This window comes from Perissodus microlepis, chromosome 23 (genome assembly GCF_051167445.1).
Source record: "Perissodus microlepis isolate ML-2025 ecotype Zambia chromosome 23, ASM5116744v1, whole genome shotgun sequence".
Lineage (NCBI taxonomy): Eukaryota > Metazoa > Chordata > Actinopteri > Cichliformes > Cichlidae > Perissodus > Perissodus microlepis.
The window spans coordinates 28,375,710-28,398,331 of NC_140482.1; the positions used below are offsets into that span (position 1 = coordinate 28,375,710).

The 22,622-nt window shown below is 39.1% G+C and overlaps 2 protein-coding genes across 2 annotated transcripts; one reads left to right on the forward strand and one right to left on the reverse strand.

The window, feature by feature from the left end:
- The first annotated feature begins 4,499 nt into the window (after positions 1-4,499).
- On the forward strand, positions 4,500-6,111 carry znf648 (zinc finger protein 648). Its single transcript, XM_084922187.1, has one exon. The coding sequence runs from the start codon at positions 4,645-4,647 to the stop codon at positions 6,109-6,111; it is 1,467 nt and encodes a 488-aa protein (XP_084778313.1). The 5' UTR covers positions 4,500-4,644.
- sec16b (SEC16 homolog B, endoplasmic reticulum export factor) lies at positions 6,069-22,494 on the reverse strand. The gene is made up of 25 exons (XM_084922186.1): positions 21,900-22,494; positions 21,547-21,825; positions 21,216-21,304; positions 21,013-21,115; positions 20,296-20,498; positions 20,069-20,220; positions 18,167-18,228; positions 17,905-18,043; positions 17,552-17,782; positions 17,022-17,119; positions 14,683-14,764; positions 14,466-14,583; positions 14,277-14,388; positions 14,005-14,110; positions 13,227-13,364; positions 13,018-13,131; positions 10,788-10,863; positions 10,549-10,708; positions 10,273-10,436; positions 10,141-10,169; positions 9,877-9,984; positions 9,694-9,786; positions 9,501-9,615; positions 9,144-9,187; positions 6,069-8,755 (listed from the first exon to the last, which is right to left on the reverse strand). Exons 2-24 carry the CDS (start codon positions 21,807-21,809, stop codon positions 9,171-9,173), a joined length of 2,772 nt encoding a protein of 923 aa, XP_084778312.1. The 5' UTR covers positions 21,810-21,825; positions 21,900-22,494; the 3' UTR covers positions 6,069-8,755; positions 9,144-9,170.
- Positions 22,495-22,622: the final 128 nt, after the last annotated feature.

The window sequence follows — 22,622 nt, forward strand, 5'->3', positions numbered from 1 at the left end:
CCATCAGATTGTTTTCACTTTTGGAAATGCACAGTTTAAGTTAGGTGAGAGCACCGAGATGCAGACAGTGCAGGGGACTAGATACATTAAACCCACTCGCTTGTTGGAAATTCATTGGACTGTTCTCACATGTGACTAACTTATTTTTTGGAAACTGGCTGAAGAAGTGAATGCCCAAATCAAAGTGCCTCAGACAATTGTGTTCTCCCATGCACATCTGTTACATAACATCTAGAAGAGGTAAGGGCTGCAGTGCTTGTGGGAAAACAGATTAGCAGTATGGTGAATCAACAGAAGTGGCTCCTTCCAAATAACAACTAACAAAGTCCATCTTCCAGCACCTCCAGCTCATCCGTTCTTATCTCACTCTTGCATGCAAATAAATAAAGGTTCCCAAATTGTTGCTGTAAAGTTGGAGCCCCTAATTTTAGCCACTTCCAGAAATAAAATTTTCCCCAGACTCAAATGTTGTAAACGTGTGTACTTTAAAAACAGTCAAGGCAGAGTGGAAATTTTTAAATACAGGAGTACTGTTGATAACTTTGTACACAAAGGAGATGTTTACAAAATAATCCATGTCACAAAACAAAACAAAAAAATAATAATTCACTAACACTACATAAAAGCATAATCTAAGTTTTAGTATGGGCAGCCTAACAAACAACAAAAACAAAAATATACCAAAATATACCATGAGCTGGAACTTGCTTTAAGTGGATTAGTTGTATGGGCTTTGTATGCGCTTTAAGCCTTTAATTATACTTATTCAACAGTACCTGTCAAATGCAATTGCTGATGGCAAACTATAATCACATACTAAGGTAAATTGGACTCATACAAGTCCACTTCTTAAAAGACTCTAATTCAATTTTTCTCAGTTGCAGAGAAATAAGAGAATGAAAATCCTTGTAAACTGAGAGACTGCAGGTGTGAGCTTGAAGAACAACCAAATTCACTTAAAAAAAAGACTGAGGACAAAGAGGGCAGTTTTTAGTCTCCTAATAGACTGTAATATTCACCCTAATGAATGGTATAAGTTTAGGGTCCCATCTTTCTGTGACCTTATTTCCACAGATAGTAAATAAGATTAGGAAGGATACTTACCAGCAACAGGTTAGTGAACACTTTCATAATAAGCCAGTACCCCTTTCAACACTAAAGTCATTCTAACAGGATGTTTTTCGACAGTGCATTGGTACAACTGTTCCTTACTATATTTAGAAGCACACTGGAGTTATGAATCCTGCATGCCAACAACGGTGCCAAGCTCGTCAGCTCCGTCCAAGATGCAAACGTACTGAACCACTAATTGTGCACATGAGAAGTAAGCCTGCAGCTTATGTGACTACATTAAAATAACCAGTGATCAAATCAGGTTTGAATTAAATACATTACAGTTTGTTATCATTTACAGTGTTCAGCATCATAAAGAATCTTAATTCGGGTTACTGTTGTGCTTTGCATTGCACTCTATTGTAAGCTGTTTTCATTTTGTTCTCCCCCTGTACCTCATCACCCCATGCACGAACCAGTTTGGCACAAAAAGAAAATCTACATGGAAAAACTTTACTGAAAAGTGAAACCACACCAAATTTATATTGAGTGGTACAATATGTCCTTTAAGGTAGAACTTATGTGGATGAATAGTGAAAAAAACCAACAATTTCCACAGCCACAGAGTCAAGGTCTGTGGAAAATTCCCCATTTGGGTATGTTCTCAATTAAGGCAGTTTACTCTCCAGCATGAAATTGAAGAACCACCTCCAGGATGACTCTGCACTTTTTCAATGCACTTGAATGAGTTGCATGGAAATCAATAAAATGTTTATTCAAGTGTAACTTCCAAGGAAAAGCAGGTCAGTCAGTGCGAGTAGAACTAAAATTTGCATTTGGAGGAAGAGTCGCTCTCTTTCCATTACTTGCTTTGAAGGAATCACAAGGGGATTATAACACTTTCTTTACTGTGGGTCTGGAAAAAACACAAACACAAAGTAAACTAACAAACCACAATCTTTTTACTCCCAACAGAGACTTCCTGGGTGATGCTCTTCATGCTGATTGTTAGTACAGCTTCGGCATCCGGGTTCACGTCACTGCAACCCACTTATGCAACATCCACCAAAGCTTTGTTATGACAGCTTCAAGTTGATACATATACAAAGAAAAAGAGTAATTACCAGTTTAACTCCTGATCTGATTTTAACATTATGTAGAGTTAGAGTTACTTTTTCAAACTTGGAACTTGATGAATAAACTTGAAATAAACTAAAAATGATGGGTTTCACAAAACTAAATGTTGGACAACACATAAATATGCACAACTCCAGAGATTATTTTCACTGTTCTTTTTGTTTTTTCTTTTAATTGTGATATCTATGAAATTGTCCTAAATTGGTGTATCACATCTTCCATTTGTACCTACTGTTCAACAAAGGGGGCAATATCCCTGAAAGCTTATGTGAGAAGACATGTGCAGGTATTCTTGTGGTGGATATGTGTGGGAAACTGAAGCCAAAACTTTGTGTTGAGGTACAAACGAATGGAAAATGCAGCCTTGTAAAGGTGATTTGTTAAGGATCTGATTTCAATCTGTTCTCCTGGGAAAGTGCTCTGAGTGCAGACTACAACTGTCCATTTAATTAAGATTTAAGTTACTTAACACATGCAGGTTTAAATCCTGTCAGTCCCTATAGTGTAAAAACAAAAACAAAAAAAACACCATTATTCTGACAGGGAAAAATAGGAAAGCTCGCAGGCCACTGATGTCAACAACTGGAGGATTTTATCAGGGAGGGAAAAAACACGAGTTCTCAAAAATAATAAAGACATGTCCTACTATTGAGTATGAAATAAATATTATTATAATTTGATTACAGGACAAGTGGATTCCCTTATTTCCTTTTCCATGATGACTCTGTTTACTGAATGGATATTTCGAGGCCATCTACTGATAAAAAAACGGAACTGCAACTTATTTATCATAAAAGCTGTACACAGTGTTCTCTAAACAAGGGGGGCACTAAGTTGAAGCCATTCTCCCATGTTGATTTTGTTAAGCATATGTCGGGAACATATAAGTATCCTCCAGAACTTCTGTTGTTTCGAAACCAACAAGATTCATCTGTTGATATATCCATAGATATTTTTTTTCATTCAGAGACTGAGTTGAAAACATCGTGTTATTTTCTAAAGCAACACAGATGTCTACAATAAGATGCATTCTAAAATTCACCCTTTTTTCTCTTTTTCGTAGAGCTGGTGATTTTCCACAGTTTTGGCTTCTGACTTGGCAAAATATCTGGTGAACAGTGACATCTTGTGGTCGTTACCCCAAAATGCTCATGAACTTAAAATAGAGGTGAAAATAACTTTGCTGTGATCTGAAACACCATCATCAGTGTGATACTTTATAGACTTTTGGACAGTACGGTGCTCACTCTTAGATTATTACTAACGGTTAGAGTTTAACGGTGAATGAAAATATACTTGAATATTAGCTGTGCTGAAACAGACTTAACGGTTAGTGTTGGTCAAATGTTTTCAGCTCAGTGTAATTATTTAACAAGCAAAGGGTTTAAATTTCTGTCCGTCTCCACCTGACCTCATAATGCATTTAATTAAAATATCAATGCACTAGTCGCATACTTACAAATACGACCATTATTTTATACCCGTTCAAAAACAAAATATGTCACTCCCTAATAGCGAGTGCGAGTAAACTTAAACTGAGCAAAAGTGTTTCCAGGTTTGTGATATGTAATTTATGTAGAGTGTTGCATTTTGTTTCTTCCTTGGCTTAAAGGTAATTTGAACGTCTCATTAACGCCCTCCTGAGAACGTAACCTAAATATCAATGCGCGGACGGCGGCACTAACTCACACACTATCAAAAACATTTTATTTTATTTTATTTTTTATTTTTATTTTTTCTATTTTTTTTAAAGCTGTTAAAAACAAATTAATAAAAAGAAAAGAAAAAGAGTCAAAAAAGAGTGTTGGTAAACTAAAAGTTAATTAAAAGTTAGTCTTTCCAGTTCAAGGATCCAACTTAAGCGAGTAAACTGTTAAAGTTTCCGACTTTCTACCGTTCAACGCAATCTGAAAGTCTCCGTCTAATGCAATTACTCAACAAGTTATATGTAAAACGGGTGGCAAGTTCAGTGAGCGGAGGGTAAATTGAGCCCGGCTGTGAAGATATAATTGCTGCTGCTGACTTGCAGGATAGATGCTGACCTACAGAGGCTTGCTGCCAAACTCCGCCCGTTAACGCAACCGGACATCTCTCATAGAGTTATACTAGTACCCGGGCTAGTATATCTCCCTGGCATCTCCGGGATCTGACCTGCTCGCGTGGAGACTCCAGGGTAAGCTGCTCTATAAAATGATTTAATGTGTGAAATTACAAAATAATGAGTTGTTTTTATTTTCATAGTAATGTAACGCTGAGGGAACACATTTACTATTAAAGTTCTGGTGTCATATGACGAGCATGGTGCCAGAGCATGTGTGGGATATTTACATGATACTGGTGCATGCAGCAACAGCAGACTTGCTACAGAAAGTCTGCGTGGCATCAGTTATGAGTAAAAATAAATAAATAAATAATTCAAAACACATCTCTGACAAAATCAGTGTCATTCTGCAGATGTCTACTGGGACAGATGTTGACAAAAAAAGGAAAAGGAAAAGGAAGGGAAGTGTCACTCATTTTCCCCTGGATGGACACATCTTGAGTAACACTCACAGTGTGAATATAGAGTCTTCATTTGGCAGTAATGGTGTAAGGATGGAGCCGTTCCCAGAGAGTAATGAGACTGGAATCCTTTATCTGAATCCTCAAACACCAAACTTCTCTCTTGTGGAGAGGTTTGCAGGGCTTTCACCAGGAGAAGAAACACCAATCCAGGATGAGCAAGAACACAAAGGGGCATCGCTACGATGCACTACATACACTAAGACCAATGAAATATGTAAACCAAATGACGTGCTCCTGGATGCTGTGACACAGAATGAAAGGATGTTCTTGAAACAATCCAAGAGCCAAAGTGATGTCTCAGACCAACAGAGGACATCTAAGCTAGAGTTAAGTAGTGAGGAATCATCTCCAAGCGAAGGTGAGAATAAGACCAAACATCTGAATGTAAATAGTCCTTCACTTATGAAATTGCTTAAAAAGTGTAAAGACAACAAAATCCCTCGACTTTTGGTAGCGATGAAAAAACGCAATGGAGTTGACACTGACTCAGAGGAACGTCCATTCAAATGCACGCACTGCCAATGGGCTTTCAAGAAGCTGTGCAACCTGCAGAGTCACTTACAAACACACACAGGCCTCAAGCCGCATGTATGTGATATATGTGGCAAGGCTTACTCTCATCAAGGCACGCTGCAGCAACACAAGCGTCTGCACACGGGTGAAAGACCGTATCACTGCCCCTTCTGTGTCAAAACCTATATCTGGTCCTCAGATTACCGTAAGCATATCCGTACACACACTGGTGAAAAGCCATACATCTGTGACAGCTGCGGCAAGGATTTCATCCGCTCTTCAGACCTGCGGAAGCATGAGCGGAACATGCACACCAATGACAAGCCCTTCCCATGCACGCACTGCGACAAGACCTTCAATAAACCCCTAGCTCTGAAGCGCCACGAGCGTAAGCACCTGGGAGAAAGACCCTTCTCCTGCCCCGACTGTGGGAAGAGGTTTGCCCTGGCTAGCCGCATGGCAGAGCACCAGAAGATCCACAGAGGAGTGCGTCCTTTTGTCTGCTCTGTGTGCTCCAAGTGTTTCACAAAGTCCTCCAACCTGACCGAGCATGAAGCCATTCACAGCGGAGTGCGGCCCCATAAGTGCACAGAATGTGGCGTGGCATTTGCCATGGCTTCCCGTCTTGTTCGTCACCAGTTCATACATAGTAAAGAGAAACCCCACAACTGCATGGGCTGCAGCAAGAATTTTAGCCACCCAGCAAAACTGAAGCTTCATCAGGAGCAAAACTGTGCAGGGAGGATTTTTGTTTGCACAGAATGTGACAAATCTTTCCAGTGTTCCACAAAACTTGCACAGCATGTGCAGAAACATGGGGACAAAAGTGTCGCAGCCTGTTAAAGACAAGAACTGTACATATCCATTACTGTGCTACAGCTGTTTCATTTCAGTTATTAAGGTCAAGAAACATTGGACAAAAGGTTATAGGGCACCACTTTACATATGCTAATGTGCAATATTTATTTAGAGTGCCATGAGCTGTAAAATGTTCACTCTGTTTCCCCAGGGTGCTGGGTTCCCACGAGAATGTCTTGGGATAAAAATTACCGCCAGCACAGCACTGACACTGGAGCTGACAGTTTAATGGTGTGATATGAAACTCATTACAAGGGCATTGAACCCTTTTTTAAAACTGTGAATGCACTGTAAATGTAATTAATGTTACCCACAATATAGCAGTTTTGCATTTAGGCATTTTATCATACAACTTCTTCAATCATGCACTACAGCCATGAACACATTTCCCAAAGGAAGTGTGGAAATACATAAATGCACTACCACTCTGTAGCAACAGTGGCAGAAGCCAAACATACACTAGACATACCAGCTTCAAATGATAGGCAGCTTATTGTTCTTAATCCTTGCGAAGAATAATACAAATACAATTAAAATATTTAAGTACTGCTCTTGAGTAGATAAGATTTTGCATCACTGATACTAAAAACATTACTGTGACAAAATTAATAGACCAGTGCATTTGTAATCATTCAGGGAAGCTGGATTGCCAGTCAGTTACTGCTTACTCTTTTTGCTGATTTGGACTTTTTGGATGTGAATTTCATGTACTAGTACTTTGTATTCATAGTGCGCTTTATTTATTCAACTACAGCATTTGTCATGCTTACTTTTGTAGTTTAATTTCTATTTTACCAATAGAAATACACATAGTGAGAAAAACTGAGTTTGCCCGGATACAAAGTGTGATATTTTCTAAACACAGTAATAGCATTTATGATATTGTACTAGATGTCAGATTCCTATACGTTAGGTTTAAATGTATTTTAATCACGCATGCTGCCATGTTCTGAGTTTTGGTTCTTTGTAATCATATTGCTACATGTACAAGAAGCGTAGCATGTTTGGAGTTTATCAGTGAATAAAAGTGAACTAGCATTTTACTGTGAATCCAAATCTCAATAAAGATTTTGTATAAGATGTCTCCCTGTTGAGGAGTTTTTTTTATTTGTTTATTTTCCAATTATCAAAATATGTAAGTCTGTTCAAAATATATTAGGTTCTAGTATAGTCTCATCTGGATGCCATTTTAAGCAGTCTTGCATAAATCCACTCTGATAATTTGTGTAGTGACACTTTATTGGCAGGACGTATGCCGTAGTTCACATGCTGCTCATCTGCATGTGTGTGTTTGTTTGTGCCTGTGTTGAATTCAAGGCCAGCGTGTGCCACTCATTCTTGGCTACTGCAGACTAATCGTAAAAGGAGACGGCACCTGCCGTGTTGTCACTTGCTCTACATTAATTGAGAGGCTCTGTCGGGAATTGCAGCTATTTCTTGGCAAGATGTAATTATTCAATATGTGACTATTAACATGACTGCAGATACAGCTTTTAATAATACTTTCCTCTGCTGCGAGAATCTGCTGAAAAGCTAGAGAATAAACACATTTCATGTGGTCGTATAGAGGTACAAAAACACAATACATTGAAACTTAAAGTCAAATGACTTAACAACATCCCAGTTACATCCAAACATGTTTACACGGTGACACAGAAATAAAAATGGTCAATCTAAAATCAATTACAAGAGTATATATTACTGTTTTTTATATACAATTTAAAGAGCAGTGTGTAAAATCAACGTTTTATATGCTGAGCTCCATTTCATTACAAATAAGTCATCAGCACATAAACAGTTTGGTCCTGGAAGCGTCTGCTCTCTGCTGGGTGTAGAGGCTGTAAGAGGGTACTGGGTATTTGGCTGGTAGAGGTCTTCCCTGAGCTATCCTCCCCTCTCTCGCCATGTGGTATCATCAATCTTGGCAGTATGACAACATGAGAAGACACTATTCCAATTTTATTTTCAGCATTTATTTTCTGTCCCGTGTGCAATTTAAAATACAACTGTTGCACTTTTCAGATGACAGAAAATAATCAAGTACTGCCCATGATGTGGTATAGCTCTGCAAAGCTGGGCTACAAATTATGCTTAAAAAGCTTCTGTGACCACAGCATTTATTAATGTGCGTCTTATTTCTGTTTTAAAACAGTGGTTGGAGCATAGATAATATAACTGCAGTGGTATATGTGTGTATATCTTTAAATATTTTCCATGCTTATATTTAGCTGGATATTTAATTGCAGCATATAGCACAGATGATCGTGGCATAGTGATCACAGTTACACCAACATTTTTTGCCACAGTAGAACTTCAGCCCCAGTGTTGCTGGCGTAATTACTCTGAGTTAAGCTATCCCTTTCCCAAGATATGTACTGCGTCTGCTGGTAATTTCCCCTAAGTCAGCTTTTAGAACACACACCTCAGCTGTTTTTGTCACTGCAATACGAGTTGATATCCAAGTCGATGCAGAGTATTCCTGTAACTAACAAGGAACATGATGGTTTGCAAGCTGTAGGATTTTAAAGGGCATTACTAAAAAAGAACTAGTGAGCGGTATGCATCTTACAGTACACGACATGTGGTGTGACATTGTGATATCCTCACTTTTGGTGCAAGACGCATGATCCTGCAAACAGAACATGTTTAGTTAATGTGAATCCGTAAAGAATTATAAAGAATCAATATGCTTATCTTTAAACTCCTATGACCCAAACTCTTCCACGACATGCATTTTTAATTTCTCTTTGATATTTGGGCAAATTGGGCCCGACGAATGTAAAAACAAAGAATTACCAGATTTTTTTTTTAACCTTATTTTTGTTTTTAAGAAAAATAAGAGCTACATATGAGGATATTCGTTTAAAATTTTGATAGAACAGTAGCAGTATAATGCCCTCGTAAGTGGATATCAGGCCCACGTAGAGCAAAATTGAGTATTTTAGTCTAAATAACCCAAAATGTGATGTCCACATATGTGGACGGCAGGTCCTAGGAGGTTAAGTAACTTCATTTACCTGTGACAGAGGTGAGTCTCACGGTTTCTAACCCAGCTGCTGGCCTATAGTGAAGACATGGGTATTTAAAGAAAATGCTCACATTTGTAGAGTTAAATGGAGGTAAAATGTCCTTAGTAACAGCCAAAACACTGCAATGTTTTAAGTTTCTGCACTAAAAAAAATCCAAGCGATGTCCATCATGACTGTAAAATATGAAACTGGACACGCTAGCTAAGACACTCATTGACCTCAGAACATACCATAAGAATGTGGAAGCTGACAACATGTTTATGTTGAAATCTATTATTAAAATAGTGATAAGTGACTAACACTGACACAGAGCCGGAATATTATGTAACTGATCACGTGACCCACCTGCTTTCCTTGAGAATGGATTAATCCCAGCAGTGGAAGACTGTGGTGGAAACATGCCAGGAGGGACACTGGCAGGCGGTGGAGGAGGACAGATGTCAGCAGATGGCGAAAAGTCCTGTAACATACACAGCGATTAGTATCATTAAATGAAAACTGAGATCACATCTGAGCTCATAGTATGCTTGATACTTACTGTGCGAGCTGGGCCTCCCTGCTCTGAAGCCTCTTTTTGGACCACTTTAGGTTTTGACTTGAACCAGCCACTGAACCATCCTTTCTTTGTGTTCTGCTTTTAACACAGAACAAAGTGTGATGCATGTAAACTAATTCTAATATCACTGAAAGCTATGTGATATATGATAGGCAGCCCACCCACCTGTTTAGGAGGCTCAGTGGTGTCCTCAGAAGCTTTTAATCCTTGAGGGACAATCTGCTCGACTTCTCCCGGCTGACTGAAGTTCATCTCAATCATCTGACCGTGCATCTTCAAAGGCAAATAAAGGCAAACATTTTAACTTATAAGCAACACTAATCAATGCACAGCACAATACATTTGAATTTAATCTTTAAAATTATGCTTATGTGATAAAAAAAATCAAAGCGAAAAGTTGCCAGCGGAATATTAAAATGCATTTCTCACCATCCCTGCTCCAGAGGATGCTCCGGCCCCTGTAAAAGCAATAAAAAGAAAATGTCACACTGACACACCACGGGCCATAGTAAATACCCGAACAGAGAAGGGAATGATTGCTGTCTAACATTAGAGTCTCACCCTCTGCTATTGCTGGCAGATTATTTGGAGGACAATGTTGTGAGGCACTTTTGACTTCACCACTATCTGTGTTATGATAACTGAAGTTCTGGCTTGGAGCCACTGTGAGCACCGAGGGAGTATAGGCCACTGTTACTGGTGTAGCCGGGCAGTTGGCCTGTGGCCTAGACAAAGAGGCAGAGAGAGATCAGTGACATAATAGACTCTGTCAGGACTCAGTTACACATATCAAGTAAGAGTGTTGTCTGTGTGAAGGAAAAAGTAAATGAGGCACACCAGTCCTGAGCTGCTCCCATGCCCCATGACGTCACTGCCATTTCCTCAGTGTCTCCTCCATCTTCATGCAATATGCTTTCTTGGTCCTCACGGCCTCTATAATAAAGGAGTTCAGGCTCAAGACTCTGAATGCCGTGGCTCAATTCATCGAAATCTGATTCTGCATAGGAAAAAAAAGCATTTTATTAAGGTATACTTCTGCTCTACAGTGTGAAAAAAGTTACACAATGCAAAGTTACCTGAGGGCATTTCATGTGATATAACAGTATTCCCAGGAGCTAGCTGGTATGCTTCAGTAGAGTTGACAGTTCCAGTCTAATAAAGATAAATCAAATCAAATCAAATCAATTTATTTATATAGCACTTTTCACAGGATAAAAACCACAAAGTGCTTCACAGTAATATAAAACAGAAATACATAAAATACATTAATAATAAAACACACAGCACAAATCTAATTAAAAGCCAATTTAAATAAATGAGTCTTAAGCTGCTTTTTAAAAGAATAAATACAATCAAGGCAACGTAATGATGGAGGGAGAGCATTCCACAACCTGGGGGCCACCGCTCGAAAAGATCTATCACCTCTGGTTTTAAAATATGTTCGAGGGACTACCAACAGCCTTTGATTAGAAGATCTCAGGCTGCGAGAGGGAGCGTGGGGTTCTAAAAGATCAGAAATGTAAGCAGGGGCATCACAATTCAAAGCTTTAAAAGTCAGTACCAAGATTTTAAAATGAATTCTGAAATGTACTGGAAGCCAGTGTAATGAACGTAACACTGGTGTAATGTGCTCTCTTTTTCATGTCTTAGTTAAAAGCCTTGCAGCAGCATTCTGGACTAACACCATATTAGTTACAGAGTTTAAGTTCCATTACAGCTATGTTAGCAGTGTGAGTTTGTACTGTGTACACTCCGCAGATGCTAATATTTCCCAGGTGCAAAGTTTACCATGTGAGGAAATTAATTTGACAGTCATTTTGTTATAAAGCCAAAATTACAATAGTTAAAAAGAAGTGAAATATTGGTGGTGCTAGACGAAAGGAGCTAGAGCTGTCTTTGCAAAATTCAGAAGCAACCATTCAATATGTTCATCTTATGTCAAACTTGTCATCATAGGCTACAGTGCCTGGGATCCCTGCATGTCTGTACCAAATTTCATGGTAATCCATCCAATAGCTGCTGAGATATTTTAGTTCGCTCTACAGTAGAGGAGCAACCACCAGATGGGATAACATTACCAACTCTACTGACACAGTAACATGACTAAAAAGAGCTTTGCTACACAACTGGCATATAGGCATAACCAATATTCAATACATTTTATAATGATTAATAATTATTATTTTTAGTAGCATAATCAGCCCTGAATGTTTACATAAATATGGAAACTGAAGCAATTTAAGGGACCATTTTTATTCCTTTAAAATCTATTAAAGTAGGTTTTTTTCTTATTAATGAGTAAGTAAAGGGATTTGAAATGTAGAGAAAGATATAATGAAAATATTTAGCGGTCTATCATAAATGGCTGTGAGGCAGGCAGGATATGAACCCAATACGCTGGATTCAGGAAATGGAACATGAACTCAAAAAACAGCTCTAATGGTGAAGTCATCAACGCAGAGCTGTAACCAGGAATCAAAAACCTACGAATCTAGGGTAAAATTCATAACAATGGAGCACATAACGAGAGTAAAGCAGGAACCGCAGGAACCACCAAAAGCATGGAGCAGAGGAGCACATAACACTGAGAAAGGACACAACAAAGGGCAAGAGGAGACTTGAGTTATAAATACACACAGGGTAATTAGATAGATGGGAAACACCAGGGAACACAGCTGGAACTAATCAGGGAAATTAGACTCAGGAAAGTAAAACTGAACACTAAGGGCAAAGGTTAACAAAATGAACCAGGAAATAACTAAGGGAGGCAGGAATACACAGAGACCCTAGCCAAACCTAAACATGAAAAAACTAGATGTGAAATCAAAACTTTGAAATAAAATATAAAGAAACCAAGAAACACTTTAATTAAAAAAAAAGGTGTCCCAGACCCAGGGACCATGACACAACCATCAGAACAATGATGATTTGCGAGCCTAATTCATGAAACAACTTCCTACTACTTATTTTTATATCACAGGAACGCAACAGTAACTTATGTGTGCAAATAATACCACTGATATCTGAAAAAATGTGCCTCACTTACCGTTTTGATTAGGTACCTCGTATCACTCCTGTTCAAGGTGTGATGAAGGAAAAATGTGCACAATAAAATCACAAGTCACTTGTGAGCAGTTGTGATTGCTGACAGTGCTGAATTGATGCTAAGCTAAATTAGAAACCCTCACATATCATACATTTCCTCCACGATTTAATTCTTCCTTGTACAGCAGTGACAACGGAGACATTTCCTCTCACACACAGGTAAACATAGTATGATGTGAAAAGACTGAAGAACCTGATCACCTGTAAACTGTGGTGTCTAGCACGTAGGTGCTTCAGCCAATCAGGTTCTTGCCCGTCTCTATGGAGCCCTGCTTCACTGAACTGACCCTCTGAGTATCTCAGTCTGTCTGACAGCTGCAAGAAAAACATACATACAGTATAACCATTGTGTCGTAATTGAACAGATCACTGATAGTTAGTCAGATGTGTAAGACAACCTGTAGGTTTACCTTGACGACCTCACCAGTCAGCACAAAGAAAGGCTCCTGATGCCTGAGGATCGCCTGTCCGACCACCTCACAGTAATGAAAGGCCTGAGATGAAAGCCCACAGTCCAACAGACGATTGGCGTACAGGAACTTATACACCTGACCAAAATACAACAATAACCACAGTCATGCATTTATTGCAGATTTAATGGTAATGATTCCAAATATTTAAGTCTTTGCTAAGGGTTGTTTGATCTAATGCAGTGAGTCTAAAATAGTGTCCAGAGATAAAAAAAAGATGGCATAGTTTTGCCGGCAATCTTTATCCTTCAAGATCAGGTCCTCTACCAGAGGTCTAGGACTTGAGGGTCCCAAGCAGTATTTTTGCTGTTCCTAGGACTGTGATCTTCTGGACAGAGATCTTGGAAGTTGTTCCTGGGATTTGCTGGAGCCACTCAACTAGCTTGGGGGTCACTGCACCAAGTGCTCCAATTACCACTGTTACCTTCACCTTCAAGATCTTCTCAAGGACCATACATTGCAACAAAAAGTTATTCTGATTCTGAATGAACTGTTAATGTATTATCTTCCTGTACTGAATCCAAACTAGAAACCTTTTGTTAAACTGTGTAAAAGTGTCTAATAAATTGATGGGGGAAAATGTATTCTATGTGCTAGTGGAGCTGTGTTATAATGGAAAAATGTTAGATGTTAGATGACACAGAGAATATTCGGTGCCTTTAAATTTGATATTTCCATTTGGTACACCATTAACACAAAAAATATAAGTAGCACCCACCTGAAAGGAGGGTATTGAAAAGCTTTTGTTCCCAAGAGTCTGGCAATACTCATATAGTTCAGTGCACTGGATGGCAGTGTTTGTGGCAAAGCACTCAAACAATTTCCTAGAGGAAATAAAAACAGACAAATTCAAAGCAAAGAGCTGATAGAAATTAAGATCAAAATAAGACATGCACGTGTTTCAGCAGAAAATTAAGCTTGTGCTGTCAGTATAACCAGATGAACAGCACTTGGACTGATGAATGGCAGCAAGTTGGAATCACAGCTCACCTGTGGCTGCTGCCTAGAAGTGCCAGTCTCTCAGCCTTCTGTGTAAACACCCCGAAGGGAACACTGGCTGTCAAGTAGCACACATGGGCAGCATGTATGAGGCCTCTGGAGGCTGCACAGGGAAAAGCAACACACATCAGTTTGTATGTGTGTGCATGACAACCTGTCAGTCAGTCGGTGTATCAGTACCGAGTGTATCTCCCATGGTGACGATGGCCTTCTGTTGGATGGCTGGATCTCCTGTCTCATTGGAGAGCATAACAGCCAGATGGGGCCTCCAGTCTCCCCATTTTTCATTTCCACAGCACTGAGCACAGAAAATCACTATTAAACCTTAGTAATAAATACAGGCTATAGCATAAGCTTGTCTTCATATAAGAGTTTTGTTAGGTTCTGGATAATTTACCGTGGCTGCAGCAGGAATTCTCCCAGACAGCAGCTGAAAGAGAGTCTGGAGGGGATCACTGGGCGTTAGCTGGCCTGTAAACCTGCCAACAGAGCAGCCTGTGTCACTGCACGTCTTAAGCAAGGCTTTACAAAAACAGCAACTATCCCATTTAAAGTGCATCTGTTCTGCTAATATGCACACAAGTGAAACACCACACTGATAGCTCAGATTCTGCCCCTCTTGTCAATTACAAATCAAAATCAGTCTGCCTATCTGCCAGCCTTCTCCCCAGACATTCCTCTACTGACAACCTGCTGCTGGGCTGCTGAGACATACCACTTAGTCTGTAAAAATAGTCTGTAAAAACTAGACTGGGTTACATGATAAATATTCTCATTAAACTCCCGTGAGCTATCTGTATTATAGTGATTTCTGTTTATTACTGTTAATGAAAACTAAATAAAAAAGAGAACTAGAAATAAATGATTTTAATTACGAGGCTTTGGTACCGATTTTTATTGAGAGTGTATGGCGGAAAGCCAACTATTATTCTGTAATACGTTTGGTGAACTTTTCAAATGTTTCCACTGACAAACAGCACCTATATTGTCATTAATTAGTCAGTAAATAAAACTGACAGTGAAACTAAAAAAAAAAAAAAAAAACCAAACATTTTGAAAACAATTAAAACCAACCAGCGCGGTTACACACACACACTCTGAAACTCTGAAAAATAGCTGAAGCTCAAATTAATTGAAACAAAAATATAAAACAAAAAAATAAATGCAATATGGTGCAAAAGCCAAAGAAAAAAGAGAAAAGTTTTTCATATTTTGCTCGAAAAGTTGGAAATGGGTGCTGTGTGAATAGTTGACGCTTGGGCAAACACACATGAAAACTGAGTATTTATGGCAAACTGAGTTTGTACAATTATAATGATCTTCAAAGTTAATATCAGGCATGCATATCTTTATTTACAAAACAACCTAAACTCTCTTAGGCAGCTTTCTCATAATTTCTTTAGGTAGTCTTCAGTAATACTTCTCCAGGCTTTCTGAAGGACATTCAAAGCTCTTCTTTGGAAGGTTGATGGCTTCTGCTTCACTTCCACTGTGTTTTCAGAATGGTGGTAGATACTCACTACAAGACTTGTTGCCACTGATTGTCAGTCCATGTTTTGATTAATTTAGCATAGTGGAATGGCTCATCCAGTGGGATCAATTCTAGGGAAGCTTCAGTAGACAGATCAAATGAAGTGATAGATGTAATTCTCAGGTACACTTTCAGCTCTTTGCTGGATTTTTCCCCCTATTTCTAAAGGATATTGCTTTCAGATGCTGCTTCATCTGCTGTAGATAGATTTTAGGGCTGCTATACCTTATTTTATCCCCCCTTTGTCAAGTTTCCCGTTTTCATTTTTTAGGATGTGCCAGGTTTTTGATTAAATGCTCTATAGGAATCACCTTGCTGGGACAAAAATATATTATATGCCTGTAAAACTGTGTTTTCTTCAGTGTTCTTTATAGATTCAACTACATAAATGGGAATAATTTAAACCTTTGCGACAGGCTGCTGGCGACAAAGTGATTAAAGAAATCATTTAAGATTGGTTCTTTGCTAAGTTTTCTGCTATGTGTAGACACAAGACTGGTTCATCTCTTGAGTTCGGTGTCTTGTTATGTTTGAATGAGTCATAGGTCAGTGTTAAATGTGTTAAAAAGAAACAATCTCAAAAATGGACAGTTCAGGACCACGACTGGACTGAACTGGACTGAAAATGAGTGAAAAGCCGTCAATGTCCAATGAAAAAACTTTGAAAGACCTTCAGAAAGCCTGGAGAACTATTGCTCAAGACCACTCCAAGTCTAGTTTCCTGTTCTGGAAGCAGAATATGTAACCTCTACTTTTAAAAAGTAACCTTCTCATTACTACTCCTAGTCTTAGCTGTCCTTGCGCCTAAAGGCAGGAGAGTCTGGGTACTCACTGTGATTGCTTTCAGCAAAAACAATCAGATCTCATTTTAAAATATTTCTATCTGGAATATCAGATCACTAAGGTACTGTTGGACAAATACAAAACCTCTTGAAAGTGCTAGAGGAAGTTACTGGAACATCAAAGTTTCTATTTTTCATCCTCTGAGGACTTGAAAGTCCAAATTTTGTGGAAATATATCAAATAATTTAAGTCTGGACAAAAATGGACCAACAGGAACATTGCTCACACTTCCTAGTAGTGCTAACGCAAGTGTGAAGGAAGCCATAAGTATCTAAGTTTAGCAATTCTTGACAAATTACCACATAGAGCTGTGTGCTGATTTCTCTCAGCTGTCACGTCTCAGAGGCCATGAGTTTTCTCACCTGTTCAGTACAGTCATATAGGACCTGTTGTCCATTTTGCTGGCCAGAAAAAGTGCATGTCCCCACAGGCCGCTGGTCATAGCCGACTCCAGGGCCTCCTGAAAACCACATATGAAAGATAGAGACTGAGCTACAGTACACAGTACAGACTGATTAATATTTGATTATTTTATCCTGACTAACTGTGACTGACTAAATTCTTGCATATATATACATGAATTTAACTTGATTAGTTTCATTTTATGCTAATTTATATATTTACTCCAGAGCATCCCAGAGGAAACATTGTAAATTTGCATTCATTATACAATATCATATTACCTGTTGCTCTAAAGAGGTCTCTATAATGTTTCACGCAAAATCAAACATTAGAGAAAAGTGCAGAGGATTAAAACTAAAATCATGTCTCATGGTCACATTAATTTATCTTGGCTCTGTGCAGTGGGCCTGATGTCTTTTGAAGCCACTAGAGTTAAATGCTAGACTTGTCAGCAGCTGTTAAAAAGCGGATTAAAGGTGAATGTGGAGACCTTCTTTCTTCCAGCCAGCAGTAGTTGAGTGTAGGTCTGCAGGCCCTTCTCAGAGTTCTCTGAGCTAAAGCTGCTCCAGTTTCCTGTGAGCAGGTCGTCTCCTTTGCAAGGTGGTGCTTCAGCAGTTGTATCCTCATTGAAGTCAATAAGCGTGGGGGCATCTGATGGGCAGCTTCCATCTGAATGTGAGTCCTGCATCAGCAGCTCTGCGATATCTGACCCGACTATTTGCTGAAATACCAAAATACAGTGACAACTGTATCAAAAATAATCACGATAATTGCCCTGATGTCTCTCCGATGGCAATGTGATCCCTCTACATACTGTGTAATGCCAACACATAATCCACTTACTCCATTCTGTCTGCAGAGCAATATCAGAATATTCCACAAAAGGGCAGCAGAGCTTTTATCTTGCAGTTTGTTGTCCCTCATGCAGGCGCCTGCCATCTGGTGGGCAAACTCTATAGCATCCACTTTGTGCAAATCCTCCCTTCAGTAAAATATACATAACATTCAAACATGGAAGTCTCACAAGTCTAATAATAATCCTAGATCTGGCATACAGCTAAATGCAGTTTGTTATTGTCAGAATTACAAAACCAAAGACAATTACCTGGTTAAAGGCCCTGGGAAGCTTCTCATTTCATGCTGCTCCTGTGTCTCACTTAGAATAACCTATGTACATTTAAAGACAAAAATAATGTCTTGAAACCTTACTGGAAACATTACTGCTAATGTTTTATTGTAAGGGCCAATTTACTCGCCTGTAGCTGTAAATTATAGAGGTATTTCTAAAACAAAGATAAAAACAAAAAAGCCCATTTCTGCAAGATTTACTATTTAGTACAGAAAACTGGATAGTATTAACTACTGTAGTTACTAACATACCTAGTGGTAATATTTAAGATTAGAAGGTGTCAGTCTGATGAACCAGAACCCCAATACAGGAAGTCTGGATCAGCCCTCTGTGTTAAAAAAAAAAAGAAAAAAAGTCCAGCCTCTGACCCCAAGTATTACCCAGCAGGCTAAATTTCATGGGGAAGTGTTTAACTGTTTATAGACTCATATCCACTGTTTTACTATAACTTTTAGTAAAAATAAATAAATAAATAAATAAATAAATTTAAAACACTAGAGGTACATTTGAAGAGAAAAATCCTCCATCAAGACTTATTCTCCCATGTGCAGTTTCAAAACATGGATTTATACTGAAACTGACAGCAGACAAAACAGAACTAAAAACCATGGTGGACAAAATGTGCCACATCGAGTAGAAATATAAAACATATATTTGTAGCTACTGAGTAGTGGAAAACTCAAAACTAATGTGCAGCAAAGACCTCATTAAATCAATATTCACCAATTAATAACCCTAACTACTCTGTGACATAAATATTTTCAAACTCAAAGAGTTTTTAGGTTTCCAAGAAGCCATTATACATGCTGTGTGTTACACGTTTCAGGGGAATACAAAGCAACAACAGAAAAAAATAATGTATTCTGTATTAGGGCTGTGCGATATGACCAAAATCTCATATCCCGATATTAAGACATCTATCGTCCGATAACGATATAAATCACAAAAATGTAACATTTTCTGTAAATTCTGTGAATCTCGGGCAGCTCGACTTGCTGAAGTGTTTCCAGCTGGGCGTCTTGTACCTGGAGTTGAGTGTTTTAACCGATGCATGAAACTATACATTTTTAGACATAAGTTGTAACGGCCGCTGTTTTCTTTGTGAGTATTTATTATACAGCGTGCTGCGGGGAAAAGCCTGTTCTAACGTTTGAGTCTAAGATTTATTTTTTAGCACCTGACGGCTCTTTTTTGCTTCTCATCCTTAAACACTCTGCATCTTTCACGTGATTCAGTTTATTTTGAAAAGTCTCAACAGGATCTTGAGCTTTATTGTGAAAGGTTTATGTGGAACAAGCGGACACGCGGTGGTTTTACCGTCGTTGTTGCTAACTACAAGGCATAAAAACAAACGCTTGTCTGTCTGTAGTGTGGTTATATTAAATGTAAGAGAAAGAGAGAACTTTAAGAAATTAATATAGCCACTACAGTGACCATCAAAATAATGAAAAAATATTGCCGTAAACAGTTTATTTTGCGACACCACGAAACAAACGATAGCATAAAATGAAACGATAGACGTTTTTATATCGTCATCCGATATATCGTTATATCGAACAGCCCTATTCTGTATGTATTTATTTATTTTATTTGTTATGGGCCCGTGTCTTTCTTTAATAAAGTGAAACTAAACTAAACAAATGACAATGCATGAAATAATAATGTTAATGGCTTAATTATCACCGACATGAGCAAAATAATTGTGGATTTGTGAAATCCTTTCCAACAGACCCAAATCAATCCTATTAGTCTGACTATAGTATACCTTTAGGACCCTTAAGGTCCATGAGAGTGCTATAATTTTCATCTGGTAAAAGATTAGTAGTATCCTCCATGAAAATCTGTTGCTTTTTTTAAACAACTTGACTGTGAACCTACCTCCAGACTGTGGATTTCCAGGTGGCTGACATTCTCCTGTGCTGACAAGCCTGTAGTGACCCGAATCAGTTGACCCGCAGGCCCAAAACTGACAACAGCATGAGGGATCGAGTACTTCAGAGGAGCTGACATCTGATGCACATGTGCTTGGTCTGAGGAAATACAAAGCTTTAAAAAAAGAAGCATAAGCAGAGACGATGTGGACGTGAGAGGAACTGCGTGCTCACCTCCATAGGGTTGAGGGGCAGCATCACTGTGTTCGGCTCCATTCATGTACTGACTCAGCTCATAGCTGCTGGAAGATAACCCTGAGTTTTTGGAGCTTTCTAATGTCCCAAGGTAAAAAGAGGAAATCTCTTCATTGTCTCTGGAGGGATTGTCCTCAAAGTCGTTGAGGTAATGCTGAGAGCTGTCTCTCACCTGGTTGTACCTGAAAGAAATGCATTTTCATGTGCATTGCTTTCTTCTTCACTGCAAGAACACATAGCATTTAAGTCTATGCTGTATTCGTGTGACTTTCTTGCTCACAGAATTTGCAGTGATTATTAGACAGACTGTAATGCAGGAAGTATGTTTGTTTTTTAATAAATATTTAGGCATTAATTGTTTATACTTGCCTGTTTGTTGATTTCTTGTGTACACATTCTCCTCTAGCTTATTTCTACACTCACTCTTGATCAAGAGTGACCATCTATCACCACAACATATTATACTGAAACTTGTAATATCCAACACCCCAACATTATAGGTTTTCTTTTGCTTTTTATTGTTTCTGCTTTTTTTGTTTTTATTAAACCCTCCATACAAACTTTGTAGTGCTAGAGAACCGTTTAACCTGTCAACATTTCTGGATGTACCTCTCTCTTTTGTGCAGGTATCATTTTCACAGTATCATCAGATAGCAAAGGCACTGGCTTTGATAGAAGTAGAGTGCACTGACCCACCTGTACTCCTGAGCATTCACGCTTCCTAGTTGTTCTTGGTTGTGTGCCCTGTCATGGTACCGATCTGCTCTCCGTGGTTCTTGAGGACCCCACTGGCCACCATCTTAAAAAACAGCGTTACATATCATCCCATCTCTCTTATACAGAGCGTAGAAGATGACTTTAAAAAAAAAAAAACGCTTGGCTGTTTTGTATCACTACACCTTGTCGTCCATGCTGCCCTCTGTAGTCATAACAACCATAGCTGTCTCTGTAGTCCCAGTGGCTGTAAGGTGGATAGTCATAACCATGCCTGAAAATAAAGGAGAATCTTAATGAAGTCATTACATTTCCATCATCTGTGATGCACTGCATATCCCAGCATGCACTGTTAGCAAGGACAGAAAGCTACACTAAGCTCAGTGTTGGAACCAGGCTTCTTTTACCAACTGTTGTGCAACTTTTATCCTACATTGCATTCACAAACACACTAATAATACCCAAATAATAACTCCAGCTTAGTAGCCAGTTGGGGTCACTTGTAACTGTACAAACCTGGACAGAGGTCTTTGGTGCTCAGGTCCATACCCATACTGATACTGCTGACTGTTGTATGGATAAAAATCAGGTCTAGGCAGAGGGAAATGAGCATTGTAATGGGCATCAGGATGGCCCCAGTGCCTGTCCCTCTCTCTGAGGTCCGGAGGTGGATAGAGCTGGTCCCTTTCCTGCTGAGAGTGGCTGGTGTATCCCTCTCTGTCTTTTGTTCTGTGGGAATTACGGCCTGAGTCCGGCCAGTAGTGACCTCTGTGATCCATGATGACCCTTTAACACCTGCGGTAAAAAATGGGAAATGTCTGCAATCATTAATTCGCAGGAAGAAAGTTGCAAACGTTTGTTATACTTACAGCTCACACATCCCAGCCGCAGTCAAAGTACATCCACAAATGCCACATCACTCCATGGGAAACTCACAACATGAGCTGATAACAAATCGGTATGATAACAAGAGGATAAAGTTCACAAAATACTGTGACCCATAAAAAATGTCGTCTCGGTGCTCTGGAGGTGAAATCAGAGTAAATCCAAGTTCGAGGAATATATATATTAGCATAGCATAGTTACATATTAAACAGATTAAAAATCACACATAAGCGCACATTCCTTGATCGCCGTTGTGTTTGCATTGTGTATCTCAGTGATCTGAAGGTAAACAGTGGAGCACGCCCTGAAGAGTTTGACAGCTGCTGTTCCAGAGCGCTGTAAAAGAGGAAATCACGTTCATCCTCGGGATAATCACAATAAAAACTAAACTGACCTTCTGGTCTACGTCAGCACAACATGACAAACCGTGCCTTCGACTGTAGGTTGCATGTGCAGAAAAAAGCGCAACTTGCCACGTTGCCGGTAGGCAGGATGCAGATGACGGTCAGCTGGTCTCCGATCAGATTTAGTTTTCGAGACAGCGAAAGCGTCAGAGCCCATCGTTTTTTCACAGTTTAAAAAAAGTACACATTACTTACCAGCAGAGGCGCTATATCCCACATTTCCTTTCATTCAAGTCATATATTTACATCTTCCGTCACATGGTGCTGCAGATGTGTAGGCTGCACATCCATGACGCGAATCTC

Excerpts from the sequence above, each read along its gene's own strand:
- znf648 (XM_084922187.1), top strand. The coding sequence starts at position 4,645 with ATGTCTACTGGGACAGATGTTGACAAAAAAAGGAAAAGGAAAAGGAAG.
- sec16b (XM_084922186.1), bottom strand. The coding sequence starts at position 21,809 with ATGGATCACAGAGGTCACTACTGGCCGGACTCAGGCCGTAATTCCCAC. Across the intron at positions 13,365-14,004 it reads TTTCAATACCCTCCTTTCAG|GTGTATAAGTTCCTGTACGC; the intron begins GTGGGTGCTACT and ends TATTTTGGTCAG. Across the intron at positions 9,616-9,693 it reads AGGGAGGCCCAGCTCGCACA|GACTTTTCGCCATCTGCTGA; the intron begins GTAAGTATCAAG and ends TGTATGTTACAG.